General features: G+C 37.4%; 2 protein-coding genes across 4 annotated transcripts in view; both read left to right on the top strand.

The window, feature by feature from the left end:
- Positions 1-836: 836 nt before the first annotated feature.
- RPL35A (ribosomal protein L35a) lies at positions 837-4,342 on the top strand. 2 transcript variants are annotated; one of them, XM_069472723.1, is made up of 5 exons: positions 837-855; positions 1,564-1,607; positions 1,811-1,963; positions 2,942-3,086; positions 4,250-4,342. In XM_069472723.1, exons 2-5 carry the CDS (start codon positions 1,597-1,599, stop codon positions 4,271-4,273), a joined length of 333 nt encoding a protein of 110 aa, XP_069328824.1. In that variant the 5' UTR covers positions 837-855; positions 1,564-1,596; the 3' UTR covers positions 4,274-4,342. The 2 variants fall into 2 exon arrangements, with proteins under 2 accessions (XP_069328824.1, XP_069328823.1); XM_069472722.1 differs by having other exon boundaries at positions 840-900.
- Positions 4,343-8,108: 3,766 nt separating this feature from the next.
- Positions 8,109-26,364, top strand: part of LMLN (leishmanolysin like peptidase) — a 67,835-nt gene continuing 49,579 nt past the window's right edge. For both annotated transcript variants that reach the window (XM_069472721.1, XM_069472720.1), the window contains exons 1-6: positions 8,109-8,327; positions 16,242-16,339; positions 17,018-17,048; positions 18,280-18,362; positions 18,868-18,985; positions 21,769-21,947. In XM_069472721.1, coding sequence (XP_069328822.1) covers positions 8,109-8,327; positions 16,242-16,339; positions 17,018-17,048; positions 18,280-18,362; positions 18,868-18,985; positions 21,769-21,947 — 728 coding nt within the window. The remainder of the gene's footprint in view (positions 8,328-16,241; positions 16,340-17,017; positions 17,049-18,279; positions 18,363-18,867; positions 18,986-21,768; positions 21,948-26,364) is intronic.

The raw sequence follows: 26,364 nt of genomic DNA, 5'->3' as shown, positions 1-26,364 counted from the left end.
CCCAAATAAATGTGCAATAATTAGGAAATGCAAATCTCTGGCGTCCACTAATCCACCTCATTGTAGTCTACAAGTATTTACTGAAGACCTATTATGCGCGGGCGTGGTGCTGGGCTCCTGCAGAGTTTCAGTCTGGCAGCTGAAAGAATTATCCTAAAAAGGCGATAAAAATCTCCTCAGAAGTCCTCCTCCCCTTTGGAGTCAACGGGAAGGATGGAGATAATAACTTAAGTCATTTTTTAAAAAAGAGATTTAAAAAAAAAAAAAGTAGACCGGTGGAAAGAAGTAAGGAAATTAGAATAGTTAAAGAGAAGGAACAACTCCTGCCTTGGTGCTCCCGGCCTTTCTCTTCCAGGCTAGGTAGGATCCGAGAGTCTCCGTTCTTCCTACTCCTGCGTGGTACGAGGGTAAGACACCTCCATGTTCGCGAATCAATCCTAAGGGTGAGGTTGGGAGTGGGGGGGGGGGGGAATGTCTTCTAGTAGAGCTAAAGCCTTTACACCTACAGCACCCTTGGACGCAGGAATCAACCGCAAGCTAAGGTGTTTCTATGACAACGCACAGCTTTGGAGGACCGTTTCCTCTTTTCTCTTCTTTAGCTGGCTACTACTTTTGCCTTCCTCTGTTTCCAGATAATATATGTCGCAGCTTACAAAGATGAATGGACATAGGAAAAGAATTGTAGGAGTGCGTTTGAATGTGGCTTATTTCAGTCCAAAGACGATTTCTGAATCTTGTTTTTCTGGCGGTTACGGAAGATGCCTAAACGACGGGCAGGGCGGAGAGGCATTTCTCCCACAAGGCCACGCGGCGGGGCTTCGAGTTTCTCTTTCCGCCATCTTGGAGCCTGTGGAGGTGAGTGAAGCGACTGCTGCTGAACTTTGGGAGCAAATAACTGGGGTGTGTTTATCCATATACCTTAGCAAGGCACCCGTGCGCCTTGGAATCTCTGCTAGCTAGTGATTTCCGTGGGCTTCAGGAAGAGGGAGGACAGGATGGAGAAGATGTGAGACTGATGGTTCTAGTCCCCTGACTCCCCAAAACGGTAATCAGAGTTAGTTCCTGGACCCGAGCGGAGTTAAATGGGTGCACTTCGTTTTCAGTTACCCGTGAAGCAGTGGCTCCGTTACGCTGAATTTTTTTCCCCATTTTTTGCCATTCCAAACATAGCTTTGCTTGTCTACAGTCCCCTTTCATCAGCTTTTTCTTCCTTAGCCATGCATAAAGTTTTCTGTGTGCTTCTCTACTTGCTTCATGAATTTTTACTTTTCCCCTGAATTTTGTCTGATAATGGCATAAAGTTTTTCAGGTTTTCGTTTTGGAGGTTTAGTGTGCACAATCTTCCCACTTGGTTTTTGTCTTCATTGTGGAGTTTGCTTAAATATCATCCATTCTCTGAGATTTGAGCGTCTTCCCACATTCTGCGATATATGTAGATGTTAGGGTTGCTCCATACTGTTGAAATGACGATCGTAAAGGAATTTGCCTAACAGGATTAAACGAGAGAGAGCAAGGTGGGAAACTTGCGTTGCTTGGTTTTAAACTGAGTCTTTTTGTTTTAAGGTCTGCTGGGAACAGGACTTCTAAAAGGCAAATATGTCTGGAAGGTATGCGTTTTAAATACAGTTGCTTTACGGTTTTTTTTCTTTTTTTATCCTAAGACGTGAACGTTCATAAATGAGAGTTTAAAATTGGTGGAAAAAATTAATGTTTGCTATAGATAACTTTTGATTGTGGGTTATTACAAGTCAAGTTATACCGGCGGTTTGTTGAAGCTTACGTTTAATGTTGTGTATCTTGTGTATCTTAGGCTGTGGTCGAAGGCCATTTTTGCTGGCTATAAGCGGGGTCTCCGGAACCAAAGAGAGCACACAGCTCTTCTTAAAATTGAAGGTGTTTATGCCCGAGACGAAACTGAATTCTATTTGGGCAAGAGATGTGCTTATGTATACAAAGCAAAGAAGTAAGTTTATAATAATGTTTTTGAATTCTTACTTGAGAGCTCCCTAATTTTTCTATTGAAAGAATAAAAGATGTTAGTGAAGTGATTGATATTGTTGTGGCTTCTACTCTGGGTCTTTAAGGAATTTCATAGGAGGTTATAGAAAGATGTTACTCTTGTGGGTGGTGTTGGACCTATTTATCTTAAGAGTTTAGAAAACAAAAAGGAAGGAGCTAATTCCTTATTATGATTCTTTTAAGGTTTTATAGAGCACTTTTCATGTACCTTAATACATTTTGTTAATTCCTTAAAACTATTTTTTATACATGTTTAAAGATGTTAGTGTCCCTCTACATTAATCCTAGGTTCTTAACCCACTCTAGGCCAATTAAAATCTCTGGGGAAGTGCTTTCATACTTGCTCCCCTTTTCTCCTACAGCCAGAGTGTTCCTTTAAAATTATAAGTCTTCATGCTTAAATTGCTCAAACCCTAGTGGTTTGTCTCATTCAGTAAAAGCCAAAGTCATTAAGAGGCTTCTAAGACCCCATGCGTTGAGAGCTCCACATTTCTCTTACCCCAGCTCTAGGATTCACTCTTTGGTATCTTCAGTCTTTCCCCAAGCCAGGACACTTCCATCTCATTTCTTTAGCACTTAACTGTTTGCCCTGCTTGCACTAGTAGTCCATGGTTTTTGTTCCATTACCACCCCAACGAGAACTTCCTTGGCTATTTAAAATTACAAACAATTCCTTTCTCCCTACACACAAACATCCTCACAATTCTTGTGTTCCTTTGCTGTTTTTTGCAGTATTGCAGCTCTTACCTTCTGACAAAGAGATTTTTGTTTTGTTTTTACAAAAGTGTCTGGCATACAGTAGGTACGATTAAAGGAGTAACCAGGGTTGAGAACCACTGGTCTAGAGGTCACCTTGAATTTGTATCAAAACTGTATTGGATACCTGAGTTCTCATATCTCAATTATCCTTTTTAAAAATCAGCAACACAGTGACTCCTGGTGGCAAACCAAACAAAACCAGAGTAATCTGGGGAAAGGTAACTCGGGCCCATGGAAACAGTGGCATGGTTCGTGCCAAATTCCGAAGCAACCTTCCTGCTAAGGCCATTGGACACAGAATCCGTGTGGTAAGTACAATTATTAGCAAAATGGTCATCTGTTGAGTCAAACTAAGCTCAATGGGCTATAAGGACTTTTGTGATTGTAAAATGACACCAGTAAATTATGCTTTGAAAATTAGCAGTTACCATGTAAATGCATATTACAGAACATCTGATTCTTGGCCTGCTAAAGGAAGGTGAAGGCAAGGTGTTCAAATGAACTGTACCTAAATTTCAGATTTTGCTAAAGCTGCCTGGGGAAAAATGGTGTCTGAACGAACACTTTTTCTGGCAAAGATACTTTTTTGGGCACTGAAGTAATTACTAGAAAATAAAAAGCCAACATACTTTTCCTGGCATAATTCTTAATATTTTCCCATCTACATACATCATGTCAGTCCTATTAGAATAGATGTCATTCATTAGCTTTATTTTGTACAGGAAAGAAATAGATGCTCATGTTCTCTTAGGTCTCAGGACTTCAGCCCAAGTCACGACTCCAGATCCTGTGACTTTTCAAATATCTCTTGCTTTTTCTTTAGAGTTCATTTTCAGTAGACCATATTCTTGGGATACTGTTGAACCCTGCTGAGTGGTACAACTCAGCCTACAACTTTAGTAGGGTTTACCATCAGAGGAGATGGTTTATATTCCATTTTTAGTAGAAGCAAAATTAATCTTCAGTATTCATTTTTGTGCTGGTTCTTATGGTATGTTCACCTTGAAACTGAAAGCTATAAAAACTTAGTTCCAGCTGGGCACCTTGGCTCACACCTGTATTCCTAGCACTTTGGGAGGCCAAGGCAAGAAGATGGCTTGAGACCAGCCTGAGCAACATAGCAAGACTTTACCTCTACAAAAAATAGAAAAATTAGCTGGTTAGGGTGGTGTGCACCTGTAGTTTAAGCTTGGGAGGTTGAAGCAGGAGGATCACTTGAGCCCTAGAGTTTGAGGTTACAGTGAACTATGATTGTGCCTCTGCACTCTAGCCTGGGTGATAGAGCAGGACCCTGTCTCAAAAAACAAACAAACAAAAAAAATCTTAGTTCTTTCACCACCAGAATGGTCACTGGTTGACTTTTGGAGATGAGTAATGGGATAATGGGAGATTTATCCATATTGTAGTACTAATAACATTTGTAAATTTGTATATAATATTTACCTAATGTTTCTATGTTTTTTCTCTCCAGATGCTGTACCCCTCAAGGATTTAAACTAATGAAAAGTAAATAAATAAAAGTGGATTTGTGCTCTTGTATTTTTGTTAAGTGGCATAAAAAAACTTAATTGCTATAAATTGAGTTTCTATATGTTTAAAATGGTAGAGGTTATCAGGTGCTTTCAGAGTACAGGTCAGAGCTGTGTGTGTATGTGTGTGTGTGTGTGTGTATAATGGCAATTACGGGGCAAGTACAGAGATTTAGAAGATAACAGTTCTTTTTTCCTGCATGGGGCCTGTGAAAGAAAATCAGGGGCTTTAAGGTATCTTAACACAGGGCCTTGTGGGAGGAAGTAAGCTTTGGGGAAAGTGGAAAGGTGACTGCCTTCCTCTTTAGATTGAGAGTAAGTGAAATAAGCTTAAAGGTATTTCTTAAAGTACATTGTAATATGTACTTGTTCTCTATAAAGTGGATGGGAAGCTTAAAAGTGGGAATTGGGAATAATCTGGATGGAGGTTATATTGAAGTGTTTGGCAGCTCATGCAGATAGGCAGATGAGATAATCCTTGGAATTTATGACTAGACAGAGCATTCCAATATACTACACTTGACTGAGGAATATGTAAACTGAAAATACTAAAATTAAACCATATGATTTCACCTTAGAAAAAGGAATTGTGATTGGAAGTAATGTATGGACATGTAGATTACCTTGGCTTCATGTTTCAAGGTAGTAAAGTGCAAGGCTAACATTTTAGCATATTACAAAGATTTAAGCAGTGCTCCAGAATATTTAAATCTCTTGAAGATTTGCTAAGATACACTTTTGAACTAAGGCATCAGGTTGCAATGTGATTGTAGATTTCTAATTGATGCAGTAGCAACTAGTTTTTTATTAACTAAAAAATCTTTAGGTTCTACTGAATGCCTACCACATGTGGCTTAAAAATTAAAATAGATGCATTCTACTGAAAATGTCAGCAGGAAACTGGGAGTTTGCCGACGTGAGTCCCTTTTACAGTTTTGATATGTAATTTGGGTTCTCTTGTCAGATACTGAAAAAGGATTAGCATGCTAGAAATTTATTGGGGGAAAGACCTTTGAAGAGAGGGTGAAAGGAAGGATTGGGTAGAATTTGAAGAAAGATGTCATCAGTCCAGTAGTTGTACTCAAGCCAAAATTGCCATTGTAGGAGTCCCATGTTTCATGGAAATAGGCTTGCATTTGTACTCTGCCCAGTCTCATTCATTGGAAATGTGGCTTCAAGGCAAAGTGCATTGGAAGAAGCAACTGCTTGGGGCCGTTGGTCAGTTAGGCTTTCTTCACCAGATGTGAGCAGTCCATTTCATGGCCAGCACAAGTTAGAATTTGTTAATTTGAACCCTTGGGAGTTTTGGGTTCAAGGGCAGGAAGTGCTGATTTTGGACAAGCAGTGAGATTAATTCTTCCAAAAAGCCAACATACACTAAAAGTACCTACTGTGTTTCTTATGCCAATTAAGTAGTTGTGGTCAGTATACTCTGGGTAGTCAGGGATAGAAGCATGTAAATGTATTGACTATGCTACTATTAAACTACAAAGTATGTGTAGAAGGAGAAATACCTTGGGAGGTGTCTCAGAAAAAGGAAATGGCACAAAGATCTTACTAGTGCAGAAAGCATTTGAGGATCCATTCAAACTGAATGATGGGAAAGGAAACCTAGAAAACTAAGAAATGCCACATCATGAAATCTTTTTACTAGACTGAGGATTTTAGGCTTAATATTGTCCTTGTAATACAGTGTCATAAAAAACCTGATTCACAGAAATGACCAGATTAATCTTTTAGATCCCAGTGTTAGTCCAGCATATACTGAAGGGAAAATCAGGCTCTTCAGTCTCCAGTTGAGATTTGTAAGCACTGAAATAGAGCAGATTCCATAAACATTAATGGTAGGATTCTAAAAGCAGTTGATTGTGGAGGGTTGACATCGAGTATAACCTGTCTCTGGCTTTGGTGGCTAGATTGGTAATGGTGCATTTGCAAAGTTAGGAACCAGGAGATGGGTTTGGGAGAAAAACGTTTATGGATAGTGTAGCATGTTAAGCTGGATGTATCCAGGAAAGTAGGTGGTTTTTTGTTGGGTTTTGTTTTTGTTTTTTGGTTTTTTTTTTGAGAGAGTCTCGCTCTGTTGCTGGGGCTAGAGTGCCATGGCATCAGCCTAGCTCACAGCAATCTCAAAGTCCTTGGCTCAAGCAATCCTTCTGCTTCAGCCTCCCGAGTAGCTGGGACTACAGGCCCGGCTAGTTTTTTTCTATATATTTTTAGCTGTCCAGATCATTTCTATTTTTAGTGGAGACGGGGTCTCCCTCTTGCTCAGGCTGGTCTTGAACTCCTGACCTCGAGCCATCCACCCACCTCAGCCTCCCAGAATGCTAGGATTACAGGCGTGAGCCACCGCCTCCCGGCCAGGTGGGTAGTTTTTTAAGGTCTGGTTTAGGCATACAGGGGAAAAGTCTCAATGTCCATTACCATTGTAGTTCAGTGTGTGCTGAGTGGGATAGATGGTAGGTGAGCAATAGGAGTGGATAAATGAAGTGGTAAGCACTTGAGCAAAGCAGGGAAGGTTGAGACACTGTAGAATAACCTGAATAATCTATGTGCGTGATGGCAAATGAGCCTCAAATGCAAATACATTCTTTGAACTGAGAAGATGCAACGCTTGTCAATAAGGACGCATTATGTTTTTTCTGTTCCCATACCGAAGTTAAGTCAGTCAAAGGTACTCCCCAAACTAAAATTGCCATTGGAGGAGTCCCATGGTTTACAGAAATGGGCTTGCATGGCTGGCAGCTTGTCCACTATGCCACGAAAAAAGCCTCTCCCAGCATGACACTAACAATGTTAGAGCCAGGAGCTTGAGATGACAGGTTACATTGTTCACAATCAGCAATTTCTTTTGGATCCTATAGTGGAAAGAGCATGTTTCCTAAGTTACAAGTTTGGTTTGGAATTCAACTTCCACTAGTTGTGGGATGATAGACATTATATTTACTCACTTAAGTCTTTACTTGTAAAATGGTATCCTAGCAGTATTTGAGTATATAATCTTCAATAGATTGTAAATTCTTGAGGGTTTACTTTCTTTCCTACCGCTACATTCCCTAGTACAGTAATTTACAATATTTAACTCCTGTAGAATGACAGTTCCAGCTGAGTGTTTTCCAGTTCTTAGTTTTAATTCTTTGTTTCATGAGCCACAAGGGGATCTGTCCCAATTTTCAATTTTTTACAGTTTCTCAGGGCTAAATTTTGAAGGTAGAGTTTCATTAGAGGCCAGGGTCCACCTGATAGATATCCTTGGATGCAGTGGGAATTCTAGATAGACAGAAGCTAAAGGGTAGAGTTGAGTAAAATAGTAAGGGACACATAGATTTAACAGGAAATGATGTTAAGAAATGGATCTAAAGTGGGTGACTCAGGATAAGAAGTAAATGAAACATGTTCTACTCACCTTTCATACAGAGGACTACACCATAAAAGATTTTACAGCTGTTTGCCCATCTAAACATCTGGTACCTAGCAGGTGCATATCCGTTTGGTAAATGACTGAATTAAAGGATGAAAACTGCCCAAGACCTCCACATACCACAGTCTGTCTACCATCAACTGCCGCATGCCTATCCTTCTCCCACGACCCAACTCACGTGGACCACTAAACAGCATTTACTGGGCGGCTTCGCGCAATGAGACGCGATGGACGTGATCGCTGCCCTCATCTTCCGCTGTGAACTTCTTGCGGATGACGCTAGCCAATCGAGAACCATTTCTCCGCGGGCTAGTCCCTCCACCTGCCACGAGCGGCAAGGGGGCGGGGCTGGCGCCCGGCGCGGAGGCGTCACGCACTCCATGGTAACGACGCTCGGCCTGAAGATGGCGGTCGAGTGGGGTGGAGGAGCGGGTCACTTGGGTTCAGGACCGAGCCAGAGCCGGTGGCGCTGGAGCAGTTATTTTTGGGTTCAAGGCATTTTACTCCTGTTGGAAGGGCTCCGAGCAAGCGCCGAATATGTTCCTGTCTCCTTGGGCAGTTCCCCTCATTGCCGGCACCACGTCCACTCTGACACTGAGGTAGGGCGACCGAGGGGCGGGAGCGGGCCCTCCGAGGGTAAAGTAATGCGGAAGGAGCTGGCACAGGGGATAGTGAGTGGGTGAAGGTGTTCTGGAGGAGAAAGCGAAATTGGGACCTTCTTTCAGCTGCCTACGCCTTGCAGAGTGGCTGAGTTAGGCACTCAGAATATCATCACTTTCCGGTGGGAAGGGTTGTGCTTAGCAGGTAGCCCTAGATCAGTGGTTTTCAAACTTGAGCGTGCGTCAGAGTCACCTAAAGCTTTCGTTAAAAGATTGCTGCCCCACTTCCCCACTTTCTGACTCAATAAGGTGAGTCCCCAGAATTGGCAATTCAGGTTCCCAGAAGGTTGGTGATGCTTGCTTGTCCGAGGACCACTTTGAAAATCACTGACCTAAAGTTTTGGGAAGAGATTGATAGGAGAGCCAGACAAAGGCATTGGAAGGATGATGGGGGTTCTCCGGAGACAAAATTCAGGTTTATTTTCAAGTTATTTCGTCACTTTGCTTGCTTTATCCTGTTCCTTTGCCCTGGAAGTGCCTGCCTGCTTCCCACCCCATTTTCTTCCTGTCTGTTCTTTTAGCCTCATTTCAAGTTCCCCAACCTCAAGGCAGCCTGCTGAAATCACCCCAGGAGAATGTTCTTTCCATTTCACAGTACGTTTTCTCTGTACTCTCTTCTGGCACTTAACCAAGTTACTACTACGTGATATTTTTCAGGCATGTCTTGCCTTTGTAGTTAAATTATAATGTTTTCTGAGATAAGGTTTTTGCCTTATACTTCGATTCTGTCACAGTAATGGTAATTTCCAAAAATGTTACTTGCATACTGTTCATAACCATGTGAGCCAGAATATTAAGTTTGGGGTTTGTAGCTTTATTACAGATTTTATCATGACACTGCATTTTGGCAGAATTCTCTTTTTTAAAAAATCCCACAACGCCCACAGAACCCTGCACTTCTCTTTTTGAATTTGGGTTAAAGTAAGAGAAGGTAGTTAAAACAACTGCAGAATTTCTGTGCTAGTAGGAACCGTAGTAGCTGTTTTTTTCTAGTGGTTGTTGCCAATGTACAAATCTCCAACTTGTATTTGAACGTCTCCATGGGTAGGGAAATTTTTAAGTCCAGAAGCAAGCAGCCCCTTTGCATGACCATTGTTCTTTTTATGGAGCTGAAAACTCTTCCGAAACTTCCACCCACTTTTTCTGTTTATGCCTCCTGGCTGAACAAATGCAATAGTGGTAGTGCTCAGATAGTAAAAGAAAGTTGAGAGTCATCATGATTAATATATTTTCTTAGTTCTTCATAGACTTTGTAATACTAAGTCATCCTTACCATTCTCCTTGCTGTATTTCTGTGCCACCCGCCCCCCCCCCAACCACTGCCTGCTTGTCCCACCATTCTGCTTCCTTTAACCTGGACACAGAGCATAGGCAGGAACTATTAATACTGTATTCATCGCACTCATACTAGGGATGACACCTCTGTTCAATGCTAAAGGAAATTACAGTAACTTTTTTTTTTTTGATGATGGCAATTACAAAAAACACTTTTTGACTTGTTTAACTTGTTCTCAACTAAAACCTGTAAGTTTTGTTTTACTTTTTATTACATCAACTCAAAGAAAACCTGAATAATATGTTGAACACCCATGGACCCATCACCTAGCTTTAACACTTATCAACATTTTGCCATTTTTGTTTCGTATTCTTCCAGCCATTCCTCACCTCCCCCACACACAAGTTGTTATTTTTTTTAAAAATTTTTGGTAAAATTTACATATATTGAAATGCCACAAATACATCTGTGCAAAATAGATCATTTCCATCTCTTCAGAAACTTCTTTCCTGTCCTGTGCCAGTCAGTGTCTCTTACCGACCCCAGTCAACTATTGTTCTAATTTTTTTTTTTAACACTAGATTAGTTTTGCCAGTTCTAATGCTTAGTTTATATGACTAGAATGATGTGGTATGTACTCCTCTGTATCTATCTGGCTTCTGCTCAGCATTGTGTTTGAGATTTGTGTTGTTTTATGTAATGGTAATTCATTCCTTTTCATTGCTGAGTATTCCATATACTGAATACCTGTGTCATAATTTGTTTTTCGATCGTCTTGTTGATGGACATTTCGATTGTTTCCAGGTTTTAAATGTTGTAACTAAAGCTGCTGTAACATTCTTGTACAGTTTTTATGAGTATATGTTTTCATTGCTTTTGGCTAAATACATAGAGGTGCAATTGCTGAGTCAAAAGATAGGTGAATATTTAACTTTATAAAAACTACCAAACCTTTCTCCAAAGTATTACACCATTTTATTATACATTCCCACCAGCAATGTAGTAGAGTTATGGTTGCTTCATATCCTCACCAACAGATGTCCTTTCTAATGAATCTTTGCGTAATCCCTTGGTCATAAAATATTCTTCAGTGTTCTAGAAGCTTTCACTTTTAGGACTGAGATTCATCTCAAATTAATTTTTATATATGGTGTGAGGGAGGGGAATCAAGATCCTTTTTCTTTTCCTCCCCCATATGGATATTCAGTTCTCACATGATTTATTGAAAAGAGTTTCCTCATTGACTAGCTTTGGCACCTTTATCAAAAATCAGTTGATGGGCCAGGCGTGATGGATCATGCCTGTAATTCTAGCACTCTGGGAGGCCGAGGCGGGTGGATTGTTTGAGATCAGGAGTTCGAGACCAGCCTGAGCAAGGGTGAGACCCTGTCTCTACTAAAAATAGAAAGAAATTAACTGAACAACTAAAAATATATAGAAAAAATTAGCCGGGTATGGTGGTGCATGTCTGTAGTCCCAGCTACTCGGGAGGCTGAGGCAGAAGGATTGCTTAAGCCCAGGAGTTTGAGGTTGCTCTGAGCTAGGCTGATGCCATGCCCCTCACTCTAGCCTGGGCAACAGAGTGAGACTCTGTCTCCAAAAAAAAAAAAAAAAAAATCAGTTGGTGCTATGAACAAGAGTCTATTTCTGGACTCTGTGTTCCATTAATGTATTAGTCCATCTTTATGCCAATACCACACTGTCTTGATTATATACCTCTGTAATCTTAAAATCAGGCAGTATTGTAAGTTTTCTTGCTTTGTTCTTCCTTTTCAAAATGATTGTGGCTGTTTTAGTTCCTTTGTATTTCCATATGAATTTTAGAATCAAATTTCTCACTTTCTTCAAAAAAGCCTGATGGGTTTATGATTAGGATTGCATGGAATCTATAGATCAGTTTGGGGATAATTAACATGTAATAATATTGAGCCTTTCAATCCATGAACATGATATATTTCTCCATTTATTTAGATAGCATATAATTTCTCTCAGCAATCTAGAGATCTTGCATGTTTATTGTTAAATGTATTCCTTAGCATTTTATTTTTTGATGCTTTTGTAAATGAAATACTTCTTAAAGTTTTCCAGTTGTTGGCTGCTTGTATGAAAAAAGTACACTTAATTTTTGTGTATTATTAACTCCTTGTCTTCTGAGACCTAGCTAAACTCATTTATTAATTCCTGTGGGATTTTCCCCCTTGCAGTTTTCAGTGTAAGCAATGTATTAATTATAAATAGAACATTTTTTTTGTTACGCTTTTTATGTATTTTTGTTTTCTTACACTTTCTCTCCTTATTGCTCTGTTCAAGGTCAAACATAAGTGAGACAACAGATATCCTTGCCATTTATTCCTGATCTTAAAATCTGTCTTTGACCATTAAGTATGGTGTTAACTCTAGATATTTTAATAGATGTTTGTCAGATTGAAAAATCTCCTTTCTATTTCTTGTTTACTAAAGGTTTTTATCCTGAATGGGGACAAATTTTGTCAAATGCTTTTTTTGATGATTATTGAGAAAATCATATGGTTTCTCTCTTTATGAACTGTTATATGGTAGATTACATTGAATTTTCCAATAGTAAATCAACCTTGCATTTTTGGGATAAACCCTGCTTGGTCGTGATGTATTATCCTTTTTATACACTGCTGGGTTTAATTTGCTAATATATTGTTAAGGACTTCTGCATCTATGTTTATGGGTGATGTTGATTTGTAATATCCCTTCTTAGTGAAGTTTTTGTCAGCTTTTGGTATCAGAATTATACTGGCCATACATAATGAGTTGGGAAGTGTTCCATTCTCTTCTGTTTTCTAAAAGAGGTGATATAAGATTGATATCATTTCTTCCTTCAACGTTTGGTATAATTCATAAGTGAAGTCCTCTGGGCCTGGAGTTTTCTTTTTAGAGAAGTGTTTTCTTTTGTTAATAGCTTTATCAATCTATAATTTATATACTGTAAAGTTCACCCATTTTAAATGTTCACTTCAGCGATTCTTAATAAATTTGTAGAGTTGTGTAGCCATCACCACAGTCCAGTTGTAGAACATTTCCATCACCCAAAAAGATTCCTTGTGCCTATTTATAATCAATCTCTCTTTTCACCTCTATCCCCAGGCAACCAGATAAATCCAGTTTCTCTTATATAAGTCTGTTCATATTTTCTGTTTGATCTTGTGTTAGTCTTGGTAACTTGTGTTTTTCAAGGACTTTGTTTATTTTATCTGAATTGTTGAATTTATTAGCATAAATTTGTTCATAATAATTCCTTATCCTTTTGATGTTTGTAAGATCTATAGTGATAGCTGTTTTTTCATTTCTAATGTGATAATTTGTGTTTATTCTGTTTTATCCTAGTCCAGTTTTGCTAGGAGTTTATAAATTTTGTTAATCATTTTAAATTACCAACTAACCACCTGTTGGGTTTGGTAATTTTCTCTAATGTTTATTTCTATTTCATTGTATTCTGTTCTCTCTTATTTCCTCGTTTTACTTATTGTGGATTTACTTTGCTCCTATTGTTAGGTGGAAACTTAGATCATTGTTTTTGAACCTTTTTTTCCCTTTCCAATATAAACATTCAAGGTTAGAGATTTCTCTTTAAGTACAACTTTGTTCCCCACAGATTTTGACAGATTGCATTTTAATTATCATTTAGTTCAAAATATTTTTTATTTTCCTTGGTAATTTCTTTTTTGAGCCATGAATTTTTAAAAATGTGAAAAATATAATTTCTAAATATTTGATCCTTTTTCTAGATATTTTATTATTGGTTTCTAATTTAATTAGGCTATTTTCTGTAAGATTTCAGTTTTTTGAAATTCGTTGAGATTATTTTATTTATAGCCTAGAATATGATCTATCCTGTTTAATTTTTTAGGTGTACTTGTAAAGAATATAGAGTCTGTAGTTACTGCATATAGATTTCTATACATGTCAGTAAGGTTAGGTGATTGATATTGTACTTCAAATTTTCTATATTCTTAAATTTTTTTGCCTAATTGTTAGGGTCTTAAAAATCTCTAAGTTTATAGATTTGTTGTAATTTCCTTTACTTCTGTCAGCTTTTGCTTTATAGATTTTGAATCTCCTTTATTAGGTGCTTTCCTGTTTATAATTGTTACAGATTTCTGATGTCTTAGCCCTTTAGTATTATAAAATGTTACCATTTATATCTGATAATACTCCTTATTTTTAAGTCTATTTTGTCTGAGAGTAATGGAGCCATTTCAGCTTGCTTATGATTAGAGCTTACATGGTATATATCTTTTCATCCTTTTATATTTATCTGTGTGTGTGTGTGCTTGCATACTTCAGGTATTAAAACATTTAAATATCTTTCATTTACTACCTCTGTTTAATGTTAATATTGCCTTATCACACTGGCTGGGACCTCCAATATGATGTTGAATAAAGTGGTGAGAGTAGATATCCTTGCCTCCAGGCTATCTAGTATTGCAGGCATACACTACCACGCCTGGCTAATTTTTTAAATTTTTTTGTAGAGACAAGGTCTTGATATGTTGCCCAGGATGGTCTCAAACTCCTGGGCTTAAGAGATCCTCCTGCTTCAGCCTCCCAAGTAGCTGGGACTATAGGTGTGTGCCACCATGCCTGGCTAATTTTTCTATTTTTTTGTGGAGAGGGGGTCTTGCTATATTGCCCAGGCTCGTCTCAATCTCCTGGCCTCAAGCAATCCTCCCACCTCGACCTCCCAAAGTTTTAGGATTACAGACATGAGCCATTTTGCCCAGCCCCATGTTTACTATGTTATGGACAGACAAGTTTTATTGGTTTATATACTATTTTGCCAATACTGCATATTCATTTCATTAGTGTTATTGGTTTATAATTTAATTCATTCTGAACAGTGAATATTCTGTTTCTCATTGCGTTTTGTTCATGCTTTTAGTTTTTGAAGATTGATTAATTGATATATGTTAATGTTTTAGGCACTGTAGATTGTAGAATGTTTCAGAAAAGTATACAGGCGATTATGCAATCTAGATAATGATGTGTTGTGAAAGTAGTGCTATGGAAGCCAAAAGAAGGAGAGATAATTTCTATCAGAGAGGATCTGTTTCAGAATTCTTCTCATGTGCGACAATCTTTATGCTGGAGGAGGAAGATTATAACTTATGGAAGTAGGTAGAAATACCATTCCAGAGAGAGAAAAGCATAAGCAAGCATGAGCAAATGAAGAGGCAAGAAATGATAATTTATGTTCAGAAAACTGAATAGTATTTTCTGGATGAGGAGTAGTAGGAGGAAGGTAGGAAAAGTGGTTTTAATGGTAATATAATAGTGAACATTTTTTTGAACATTTATTTTATGTCAGTCAGCTTTGCAAATGTTAACTTGTACTTTTACTCATTTTACACATGAGAAAACTTGGTCCCGGGTAAGTTATGTAACTTGCCTGAGATCACAAAGTTAGCAAGTGGCAGAGCCAAGAATAGAGCCCCAGCAATCTAATTCTAGAATTCAAATCCTTAACCACTGGCTTCTGGAGGACTTTGATATCAACTTAGGGATTTTAGACTGCTGGTTTCCTGCAATGCAGCTGGGAATACCATATCCCTTTGCTGTGCTCAGACATTTCTGATGGCTTTTTACTGTCTATAAAATCTGTTACCTGGAGATATGGGGTGGAATGCAATGGGGAAAAGACTAGAGGTAGGATATCAGGCAATTATAGTAGAGCAGGCCATAGGTATTGTGAAAATCTATGGCTGTTACTATATTAATAAATCAAAAGCATACAGTGTAGTTGTTTTTCTCTTTTTTATTTCAATAGATTTAGGGGGTACAGTGGTTTTTTAATACATGGATGAATTGTATAGTGTTGAAGACAGGGCTTTTAGCGTACCTGTTACCTGAATAGTATACATTGTACCTGGTAGGTAATTTTTCATCCCTCAGCCCCCTCCCCTTTCCCCAATTTTTTCTACAAAATATAAAATTCTGTTTTCCTTGTATAAATCTTCAGATATAGCATAAGAAGAAAAATGTGGTTGTTTATTGCTAGAGTTATAAGAGTGAGATAGTATATAGCTTACCTTTAGGTTAGCTAACATATTTTCTCTTTTGTACTTTAAGAATTACAGAAAAATTTGATACTGCTGAGATCTTTTTTATTCAGTTTTATTCGTCTCTGAAAAAAGTAATCTAAATGAGACCTGGAGGAAAAAATTCAAATAAAACATTCTTTTATAAGGAAAGTTTTGTCTTGTAATGTAAAATAAGTTACTTTTGGTCTCTTCCTGTCATTTTCTGAAGAGTGAAAATTAGCCAATCTGGAATTTATGAAAGAAACTGCAAACCTAAAAGCTTTTTGTCATCTGCTGTACCACAATGATTTATTTGTGTGACTCAAGTTCATAGTACTTGCCTCCCAGATGATTGTTTTTGCTTTAGAGATGTTTGAGGTTCAGGAATGCTGAAATGGTGGAATTTGAGCTAAGGGACTTTCTCTCTAAGTATTATGCTAGAAATTTAGTTCATTAATTTTAAGTTTGGATTTCAACTGGCCAATCTGTATTTTAAAAAGTTTTTTCAAATCTATTCTCTTTTTTTAGGTCATAAATAAAGTTCATCTTAAGGCAAATCATGTTGTAAAGAGAGATGTTGATGAGCATTTGAGAATCAAGACTATCTATGATAAAAGTATTGAAGAGTAAGTACACCATTATTTTGTCATCTTTTTTATTATGAATCTAAATATTAAAGATATTTTATCTGTTACCTGAAGTAGAAAAAGTCCTTAGATGAAACTAAAAAAGGGCTAGCGTAGCATCAAGATGGAATTAAGTAAAAAATGCATTTTAGTCTGAAAAGATAAAGGCCATGGGATATTGTGAAAGTCTAGACATCATGAATAATTGAAACAGAACAAATGTGGATCTACTTGGATGTGGTCAACAACAGACCTAGAAGGTACTCCTCAATAAGTACTTAGAGGAAAAATAAAAGGAAGTAGTAATATAAATAATAAAGTTTACAAAATTATTAACCAGACAGATTATATAGTCTAATTTTTATTTAGTTTAAGAAGGGCCCAGAAAACAGATAAATTATGAATCTATAGTAGTCTGTGAAGAGCTATTAATAGTTGATGTCTTTCCCGATCCTTAACATCCCCAATGAATCAGATAACATACGATCGTGCTTGGCACCACGCTTTGGCACAGAGTAAGCTCTCAAGTACTCATTGAGGTAAGTTGAAATTTTGAAAGATAGTTTTTGTATGCTTCCATACAGAATTCCTTGGGTCTCTTGTCAGATGCATCCTGAACAGATGAGAAGTGCTCTGCCTCAGAGAGGCCATTCTTATGTTTTATGTCATTATTTTCAGGTTGCTCCCTGAGAAAAGAAATCTTGTAAAGGTATGTACTAAATACTCATGGCTTGAATTGGATACTTAAAATGGATGCATTTTATTATATATGTAAATTCTACCTCAATAAAGAAAAATATATGTGTGACTATTTTGTGAATGACCAAAGTTGTTGGTAGTGAATGTATTTATCATTTTACGAAAGGCGTCTTTGTGATGCACTCACCAAAACTTTGTTAGTATTAGATATTAAGTTAGTCATCATATTTTATAATTTGATCTTCAATCAGTATTCATTTTCTTATTTGCTCTCTCAACTTTTTTGGGAACAGGGAAGTAGGTGAGGTAGGATAAAAGAGATAATTTTTTTTTTTTTTTTTTTTTTTTTTTTGAGGCAGAGTCTCGCTCTGTTGCCTGGGCTAGAATGCCATGGCATCAGCCTAGCTCACAGCAACCTCAAACTCCTGGGCTTAAGCGATCCTCCTGTCTCAGCCTCCCGAGTAGCTGGGACTACAGACATGTGCCACCATGCTCGGCTAATTTTTTCTATATATATTTTTAGTTGTCTAGCTAATTTCTTTCTATTTTTAGTAGAGACGGGGGTCTCACTCTTGCTCAGGCTGGTCTCGAACTTCTGACCTCGAGTGATCCACCCACCTCGGCCTCCCAGAGTGCTAGGATAACAGGTGTGAACCACCATGCCAGCCAAAAAGATAAATTTTGAAATACATTGAGAACACTATTCTCTTGGTGAAAATGTTCATTCTCCTGAAGATTAATTGACCTGATAGTATGATATGCCAAAGTTCATAAAGGTGCTAATCTCATCAGATTTTTAACTTTATGGAGTCACACCCAAACACATTAAGCCAGTTCACTGTGGGCCACAGAAATTGGTGAGTTTAACTAAAAATAAGATTTTCTTAGCATAAACTGCCTTAATGTTGGAATCATCTAAATCAGTGTCAAAGTTGTACTCATCTAATAGTTGAGATTTATGTTTTCTAATTTTCTATTTAAATGGGGTAGGAAAGGAAGTTTCTATGTAGTGCTGTTTTCCCAAACTCAACTAGAAAATGAGGAAATTCTTTTGATCCTAACTCACTGTCTCCCTACCCCTGCCACACAGACTTGACTAATATTTATATTTTAGAATTGTAAGGTTTTTCCCTTTCATCTCCCTCAGTCATTAATATCCTGTGCTTACTTGTTTTAAATATAATTTATCCCTTGACTGTAATTCTGACTGGGTTTTTTTTTTTTTCCCAACTTTTATTTAGAACAAACTTTTCCCACAAGCTATTTCTTATTTAGAGAAGACTTTTCAGGTTCGTAGACCTGCTGGCACTATCTTACTCAGCAGGTATGTCATATTAAACACAGATCATTTTCTTCAGTCATTTAGTACTCTGCCCTCCCCATTCTACCAATATGGCAAAGTATGAAACTTATACTAGAATGTTTTATTATGCTTTCTCTTAGAGACCCAACTGCAAAGTATAATAAAAAAGCACCTGCTGGATAATCATTCTTTCCTTGATTTTCCATTATAAGATGGCCCAATGGCCCCCTGGATCTTTTCCTATGGGTTTAGTTGTCCTCCGTTTCCCTCACCCACTTCCTCCCTCCTTTATATGACCACAGTATTGGCTTTATGAAATACTTGGGTGTTTGAAAACCTAGATCAGGAGGATTTCCTATAGAAACAAAATACTTTTTTAGCCTACTTTCCTAACTAAATTAGTAACCATTATTAATGAAGTAATATACCAGCTACCAGTTGATTGTCATGTTTTTAGCTGCTCTAAAATATTCTTTTTTTTTTTTTTTTTTTGGTAATTAAACTTTGATGTACAAATGAACTGAAGACAATGTGCAACAAACCAATACCTACGGAAGGAAAATGATCCTCATAGATACTGTACTGGGGAATGTGCAGTGCATACAAAATGTGGCCCAGTTATAGTGCCTGAGGAACATCTCCAGGTAATTCACCCTGCTTTTAGCAATGAGATTTTGAGTCTGTAAAATCTGTGGGAGTTACCAAGAAAAGTTCAAAGCCATAATAGCTTCATTCTTCTACAAAAAGCAATCGGCGTTGGTATGTTGATTTTATTCTTTCAGTGGGTTTTCAAGTAAGTTCAATGATATCTTCTCCCCTCCCCCTCCATTTATCTGTGGGTCTGCTTAGTCAGTTCAGCTTAGGACTTTTTCTTTGTCTTCCAAAATATCTTTTAGCAGGTATACCTCAGTTTTTTAAAGGGCAATTTGACGTCCCTTAAAATAAAAAATGTGTGTTCTTCAACGCAACTGAGAAATTTATTCCACAAAAATGCTAATAACTGTGTAAAATGTGTTCAAGGATATTCCTTGCAAAACTATAAATATGCCTATATAGAGTATTAGTTAAATTATGGTAGAAGAAGAAAAATTATGGTATCCTTATATAGTAGAATACTATGCAGTTGTTAATGAAGTAAATCTCTATGTACTGACTTGGAAAGATATTTGAGCTCTTAAATGAAAAAAAAAAAGTTGCAAATCAGTATGTGTAGTTAGCCTATTTTATTTGAAAAGTATAGACATGATAAAAACTGTGAAACAATCTGGAGGAATACACATATTAAAAAACCTAGATACATACCAAAATGTTAATTTTTTTTTAAGAGTTGGATTGTGGCAAAGGTGCTTTTCTTTAGTAAGTTATGTGTTATGTTCTGGTTTTTCATATTGAGCATCTATTACTTATATCAGAAAAATCAAGAATTTAAAAGCATATACAAGAAAACCAATTTTTTATACACATAAATCTGAAAATAGGATTATTGCTATAGCTATTTATTTAGCTTTGTTCTTTCATTACTTACAGAAAATGAATACATTATTGAACATTGACTTTTGCAGTCAAAATTAAGTATATATTTAGATTAAGTTTATTTTGTAAATTTTTTCTTTGAAGATATTTGATACTCAAGGCTTTTATAAACACTATATATTGGCCAATACAACTGGCCAGTTTATCTTTTCTTAAATTTCTTAAGAATGTAAAGGGCTTTAGGAATATGTTTAAAAATTAAAACAAGTTGTTAATTACATACCTTTGCATCTCTTTTCCTGAGACATTTCCTGGACATTTTATGACACATTTCTTTGCTTTTTTCTAAGATATTATTTGTTGTTTTTAATTGTCTTGGCTCTTCCAAATTCTGCTTCCTACTTCTTGGAGGTTCTGGGTTTTTCTTTTTTTATTAAATAGATATTCATGGGAAAGAGTGCATAACATCACAACTTTTTATAACACCAACTATTAATAGGCTAAAGTAGTTGAAATTATTTATTTCTTCAAGTGTATTTATTTTAAAAATTGATACAATTATATGTATTTATCATGTACTACATGTGTTTTGAAGTATATGTATGATACATTATAGAATTGTTAAGTCTAGCTAATTGACAAATGCATTACCCCTACATAGTTACCATTTTTGTGATGAGAACACTTAACGTCCACTCTATAAGCATTTTTTAAGAATGCATATCAGCATTATAGTCACCATGCTATACAATAGATTTCTGGGACTTATTCCTTCTAACTGTATATAATTTATTCTTTGACCAACATCTCCTCAACCCCTACTCCCTAAAGTAATTGAGTTTAAAAATTATAAATACATGTTAGCCGGGCGCGGTGGCTCACGCCTGTAATCCTAGCACTCTGGGAGGCTGAGGTGGGCGGATCATTTGAGCTCAGGAGTTCGAGACCAGCCTGAGCAAGAACGAGACCCCATCTCTACTAAAAATAGAAAGAAATTATATGGACAGCTAAAAATATATATAGAAAAAATTAGCCGGGCATGGTGGTGCATGCCTGTAGTCCCAGCTACTCGGGAGGCTGAGACAGGAGGATCCCTTGAGCTCAGGAGTTTGAGGTTGCTGTGAGCTAGGCTGACGCCACGGCACTCATTCTAGCCTGGGCAACAGAGTGAGACTCTGTCTCAAAAAAAAAAAAAAAAAAAAAAAAAATTATAAATATATGTGTTAGAGAAGCAAGAGTAAACAATGTGTACTTTCTACTAAATGAAATGAGAATTCTGGAGTTTTTTCCTCCATTGCTTACACCTAAAAAAATCACAGTTTACTAATTTTTCTGTTTATAATTTGGAGATTATGATTGTTTGGGAACTTTGATAAAGAACCTTTCGAAAAAGAAAACCTTATTAAAGCAAGCAAGATTTGCATAGAAAACTAGAAATAAGGGCAATATCATGGTACAACTTTGATTTTTACCTATATACTCTTGTATTATCTGAATTTTTACCAAGATACATGAATTACTTTATAATAGGAATTATATTTCCATTAGATAAAATGCTTTTTTATCAATTAATTTAGAATTAACTACAGATTCAAAGGAAGTTGCAAAAAAATAGTTCCTTATAGGGAACCTAGTTTCTAGGTTTTAAAACCTTTTTTATTTCAGTCTTTTCTGCAGCCTGGTTAGTTGGCCTTTATAAATAGCAGTTGTTTGTTTTATTTGAGATTACAGATTTATGATCATTTTATATAAAGTAGAAATTTTAGTAAAATAAATTCCAAATTAGAGATAGGAACTGAATAGAGAGAGGGAGGTATAGATTTTGATAAAAGCTTAGGAATGATAAAAGATTAACTCAATACTGTATTTATAGTGTGGATTCAATGTAAGATTAAATGTCACTATAGCTAACTTTGTCTCTGGTCTGGTTTTCTGTTGAACCCCATGGGTGCAGCAATGCAGAGTCTGCCGTGGCGGTAAATGGCCCTGTAGAGCAGTGGGTGTGTCAGACCAAGAAGGCATCCGGGATGCAGACTTTGTTCTTTATGTTGGTGCTCTGGCCACTGAGAGGTGCAGCCATGAAAACATCATCTCTTATGCAGCCTATTGTCAGCAGGAAGCAAAAATGGACAGGTAAACTTTTCTTTGAGACTTATTTCCCAAGATCTACTATGGGAACTTGTAAAGCAAACCATATTTTAAGTGTTAAGGAAACAGGAATCTAGCATTTGCTGGATTTCCTCTAGTAGTAAGAAATAGAATGCTGCCTGGATTGGGGGTGGGGCTGGGGGGGCAGTGATAGGACTGTTACTCATATGGTAATGGAAATTTTTAGTCAAAATGAAAGAGAGAAAAGTGGAACACTTCCTTTAACTTTTTCCCCTGCCATTCCTCTTCCATTCCAGTCATATCCTTTTTACTCACAAATTCCAAAGAAAAAGTCTACTGTCAAGAGAATTTTCTTTTGAGGTGAATACCTCTCTAAGGAAACAATTTGAACTTTAATTTTAGCACTTCTATGCTAGAACTGTAAGTCAGATGTTAAAAATGTTCATCTAATTGTCATATCATTTGTTATAAGTACTTCACTTAGCTGAATTATCACTTAAAAATTCAGAGTCCTGTTTATTTACAAAAGATTTCACAAATTTTCCTGGTGAAGCAGCTCAGCCTTAAAATGAAGAGTTATTGTATATTCAGAAGATTGCCTGTCACATACCAGACAAATCAATTAAAGGCAGTAGAAATTGCCACGTGCCTTGTAATACCGCAGTCCCCAACCCCTGGGCTGTGAACCTGTACCAGTCCATGGCCTGTTAGGAACCGAGCCAGCCACACAGCAGGAGGTATGCAGAGGATGAGCAAGGGAAGCTTCGTCTGTATTTACAGTCGCTCCCCATCACTGGCATCACCACATAAGCTCCACCTCTTGTCAGATCAGCAGTGGCATTAGATTCTCATAGGAGGGTGAACCCTACTGTAAACTGTGCATGCAAGGGATCTAGATTGCGTGCGCCTTATGAGAATCTAATGCCTGATGATCTGAGGTGCTGATGCTAGTGCTGGGGAGAGGCTGCAAACAGAGATTATCATTAGCAGAGAGGTTTGACTGCACAATACATGTAATGTGCTTGAATCATCCCGAAACCATCCCCCCTGCCCCCTCAGTCTGTGGAAAAGTCTTGTCTTCCAAGAAACCTGTCCCTAGTGCCAAAAAGGTTGGGGACCACTGTTGTAATACATTGTATGTAACATTCTCAAATCTAGGAGGGGTTACTGTAACTGATTCATGTGTATGTAAGGACCATTGCTGAGATGCTGAACATCCATCTATCTTTCAAAAATTAGCTGACTTTAAAGAGCTACTGTCACTTTCACTGCTATTGGTATATTCATTTAAGGGAAAAATGCAACTATTAGTTGAACCAAGTAGGCAATGCAAAGGAAACACTAATATATGATTCAGAATTATACTGTCAATTCTGAAGGTGCTAACGAGGTCAAAATCAGCAGCATGTATTATGAAAGTAGTCTATTACCATGATATGATACTATGTAATTGTTGATTGGTGAAATGGACTAAAAAAATCTTTAGACTGAATATTGAGAAAGCTTAGTGTCAACTATTGAGCATGCTACTGCAGAAGAAATGTATTTTTGTGAATATTTATGTGCTAGTGTTTCCTTTTTCCTGAGAAGTTGTCATTAAATTTATAATATATAATTAATGGTGTCTCAGTATCAAGGAAATTTGGTATTTGAAATGGTAAGTGAATGATAAATTAAGTTACTTGATAAAATGAGACACTTTCTTAAAGTGTCTTTGAGAAATATACCTTCATAATAGTAGTGCTGCAAAATCATGGTTCTTTATCTTAATTTGAACTAAACTCTATGGATCACATACACACACACATACTATCTTAGATTGGATATAAATGCCAAAAGGACTTTGCAAAATATTGTACATAGTTTGACTCCATATTTTTTTTTTTTTTTTTTTTTTGAGACAGAGTCTTGCTTTGTTGCCCTGGCTAGAGTGAGTGCCGTGGCGTCAGCCTAGCTCACAGCAACCTCAAACTCCTGGGCTTAAGCGATCCTTCTGCCTCAGCCTCCCGAGTAGCTGGGACTACAGGCATGTGCCACCATGCCCGGCTAATTTTTTCTATATATATTTTAGTTGTCCATATAGTTTCTTTCTATTTTTAGTAAAGACGGGGTCTCGCTCTTGCTCAGGCTGGTCTCGAACTCCTGACCTTGGGCGATCCACCCGCCTCGGCCTCCCAGAGTGCTAGGATTACAGGCGTGAGCCACCGCGCCCGGCCCATATTTATTTTTAAATCTATATATGTGCTTGAATGTACTAAGGAAAAAGCGAGAAATAATTAGAATTATCAGTCATCCCAATTTCCCCAAAATGCTCTGATTTTAACACTAAAGTCTCACATCCCATGAAACACCTCAGTACTGGGCAAACCAGGATGGCTGGTCACTCTAAAAATAATGCATAGCAAATTGTTGATAGTAGTTCCCTCTGACACCGGAATTTAGTGGGGGTAAAACAGGGAATTTTCACTTTTTCTTTTTTTTCTTTTTTTTTTTTTGAGACAGAGTCTCAGTCTATTGCCTAGGCTAGAGTGCTATGGCATCAGCCTAGCTCACAGCTACCTCAAACTCCTGGGCTCAAGCAATCCTGCCTCAGCCTCCTGAGTAGCTGGGACTACAGGCATGTGCCACCACGCCCAGCTAATTTTTTCTGTATATATGTTTAGTTGTTCATATAATTTCTTTCTATTTTTAGTAGAGACGGGGTCTTGGTCTTACTCAGGCTGGTCTCGAACTCCTGAGCTCAAACGATCCACCCACCTCAGCCTCCCAGAGTGCTAGGATTATAGGCGTGAGCCACCGTGCCTGGCCTCACTTTTTTCTTTATATATTTCTATATTGTTTGAATTTATACCTTTTTACAGTGAGCTTTTATTATTTTAATTATAAAAGACATGTTAAAATGAACTTTATGTGTTAGGAACAGAGTGACTTCCCTGAGGAACTGAGGAGGAAGATATAAAATCTCAGGTTGAGTTGGGTCTAGATCAGTTAATCTTATTTCAGCATTTTTTTTGTTTTGCTTTTTGAGACAAGGTCTTGCTCTGTTGCCCGGACTAGAGTGCAGTGATGTCATCATAGCTCACTGAAACCTCAGACTCCTGGGCTCAAGCAATCCTCCTGCCTCAGTCTCCTGAGTAGCTGGGACTACAGGCATGTGTGTGCCACCATGCCCAACTAATTTTTCTATTTTTTTGTAGAGAAGGGGGTCTCTTGCTTAGGCTGGTCTCAAACTTCTGGCCTTGGGCAATCCTCTCACCTTGGCATCTGAAAGTGCTAAGATTACAGGCATGAGACACCATGCCTGGCCTTTATTTCAGCATCTTGATAATGCTGAAAGCACTTAAAGTATCTAATTGTCTTCTAGTGAGAGAATCCAGAATAGGAGTCACACAGATGAGAATCCCATAACCAAGAGATGTGTTTCAGTTTCATTGCACTGCTGTGTTCACTTATAGCACTTAAACATTTGGTTCATACTTCATATGAATGAGTAGTTTAAAGAATAAATGCTCTTTGTACCAGTGAATATGAAGCTACTCCTGTATGTCTACTCATATCTTGGGAAAAATTTTAATTTCTTCTGAGAAGAGTGTTGATGTTGGAAGAAAGCATTCATTTATTCTTTTTGAAAGAAACGAAACTTTCCTTCAAAGCTGCTGTATTGCATTAACTCATTCCATGAATATTTGAGTACTTACTGTGTTGTCATCAGAGTAGGTGAACAAAATAGACATGTGTACCTCCCCTATGGAATTTACAAATTACAGGAGGTAGATATTAATTAGTTATATGTTCTTGCAAATCAATATATGATTTCAAAATATGATAAATACTTTGTAGAAAATAAACAGGGTGCTGTAACATAAAAGAAAACAAAGGGAGGAAACATCATTTAGATCATTGGGGCAAGGAATGCCTCTTTGAAAGAGAAATTGTAGCTGTTACCTGAACATTGATAGGCTTTAGCCAAATAAAGAGGTATGGGAAGAGCTTATGTTAGGAAAAAGCCATGTGTACCATTGCTGTCAGGAGCCACTTCAATGGACACTGTTGGAGGATGAGTGCTTGGAGAGGCAAACAGGACTCTTATTCTGAGCACTGTAGGAAGTTCCTGAAGGCTTTTAAACCTGGTAGTGGCATCCATTTTATATTTTAGAGGTCACTGTGGCAACGTTTTCATATGTGAATTATGTTCATACTTTTTCTAAGTCTATTGCTATCAAGTAGGAAGGAAGTATACTGTATTTTTTAAATTTAAATAAGGCAAAGGTTCTTTGTAAGTAGGCAGTCATAATTTGGTGAGGTTTGTGATATTTCTGTGGTAAAAAGTGAAGGTAGTGGTGGGAGAAAGGATCTTGGGGTTCCTTAGCATTGTCCATTTGCCATAGCTTTCAAATAGGTGGTACATGGTGGAACTGACTGCATTATTCTGGACTCTGGG

This window comes from Eulemur rufifrons, chromosome 7 (genome assembly GCF_041146395.1).
Source record: "Eulemur rufifrons isolate Redbay chromosome 7, OSU_ERuf_1, whole genome shotgun sequence".
Lineage (NCBI taxonomy): Eukaryota > Metazoa > Chordata > Mammalia > Primates > Lemuridae > Eulemur > Eulemur rufifrons.
Note: the sequence above shows the minus strand (reverse complement) of the source record. Positions and strands in the feature narration are given on the sequence as shown.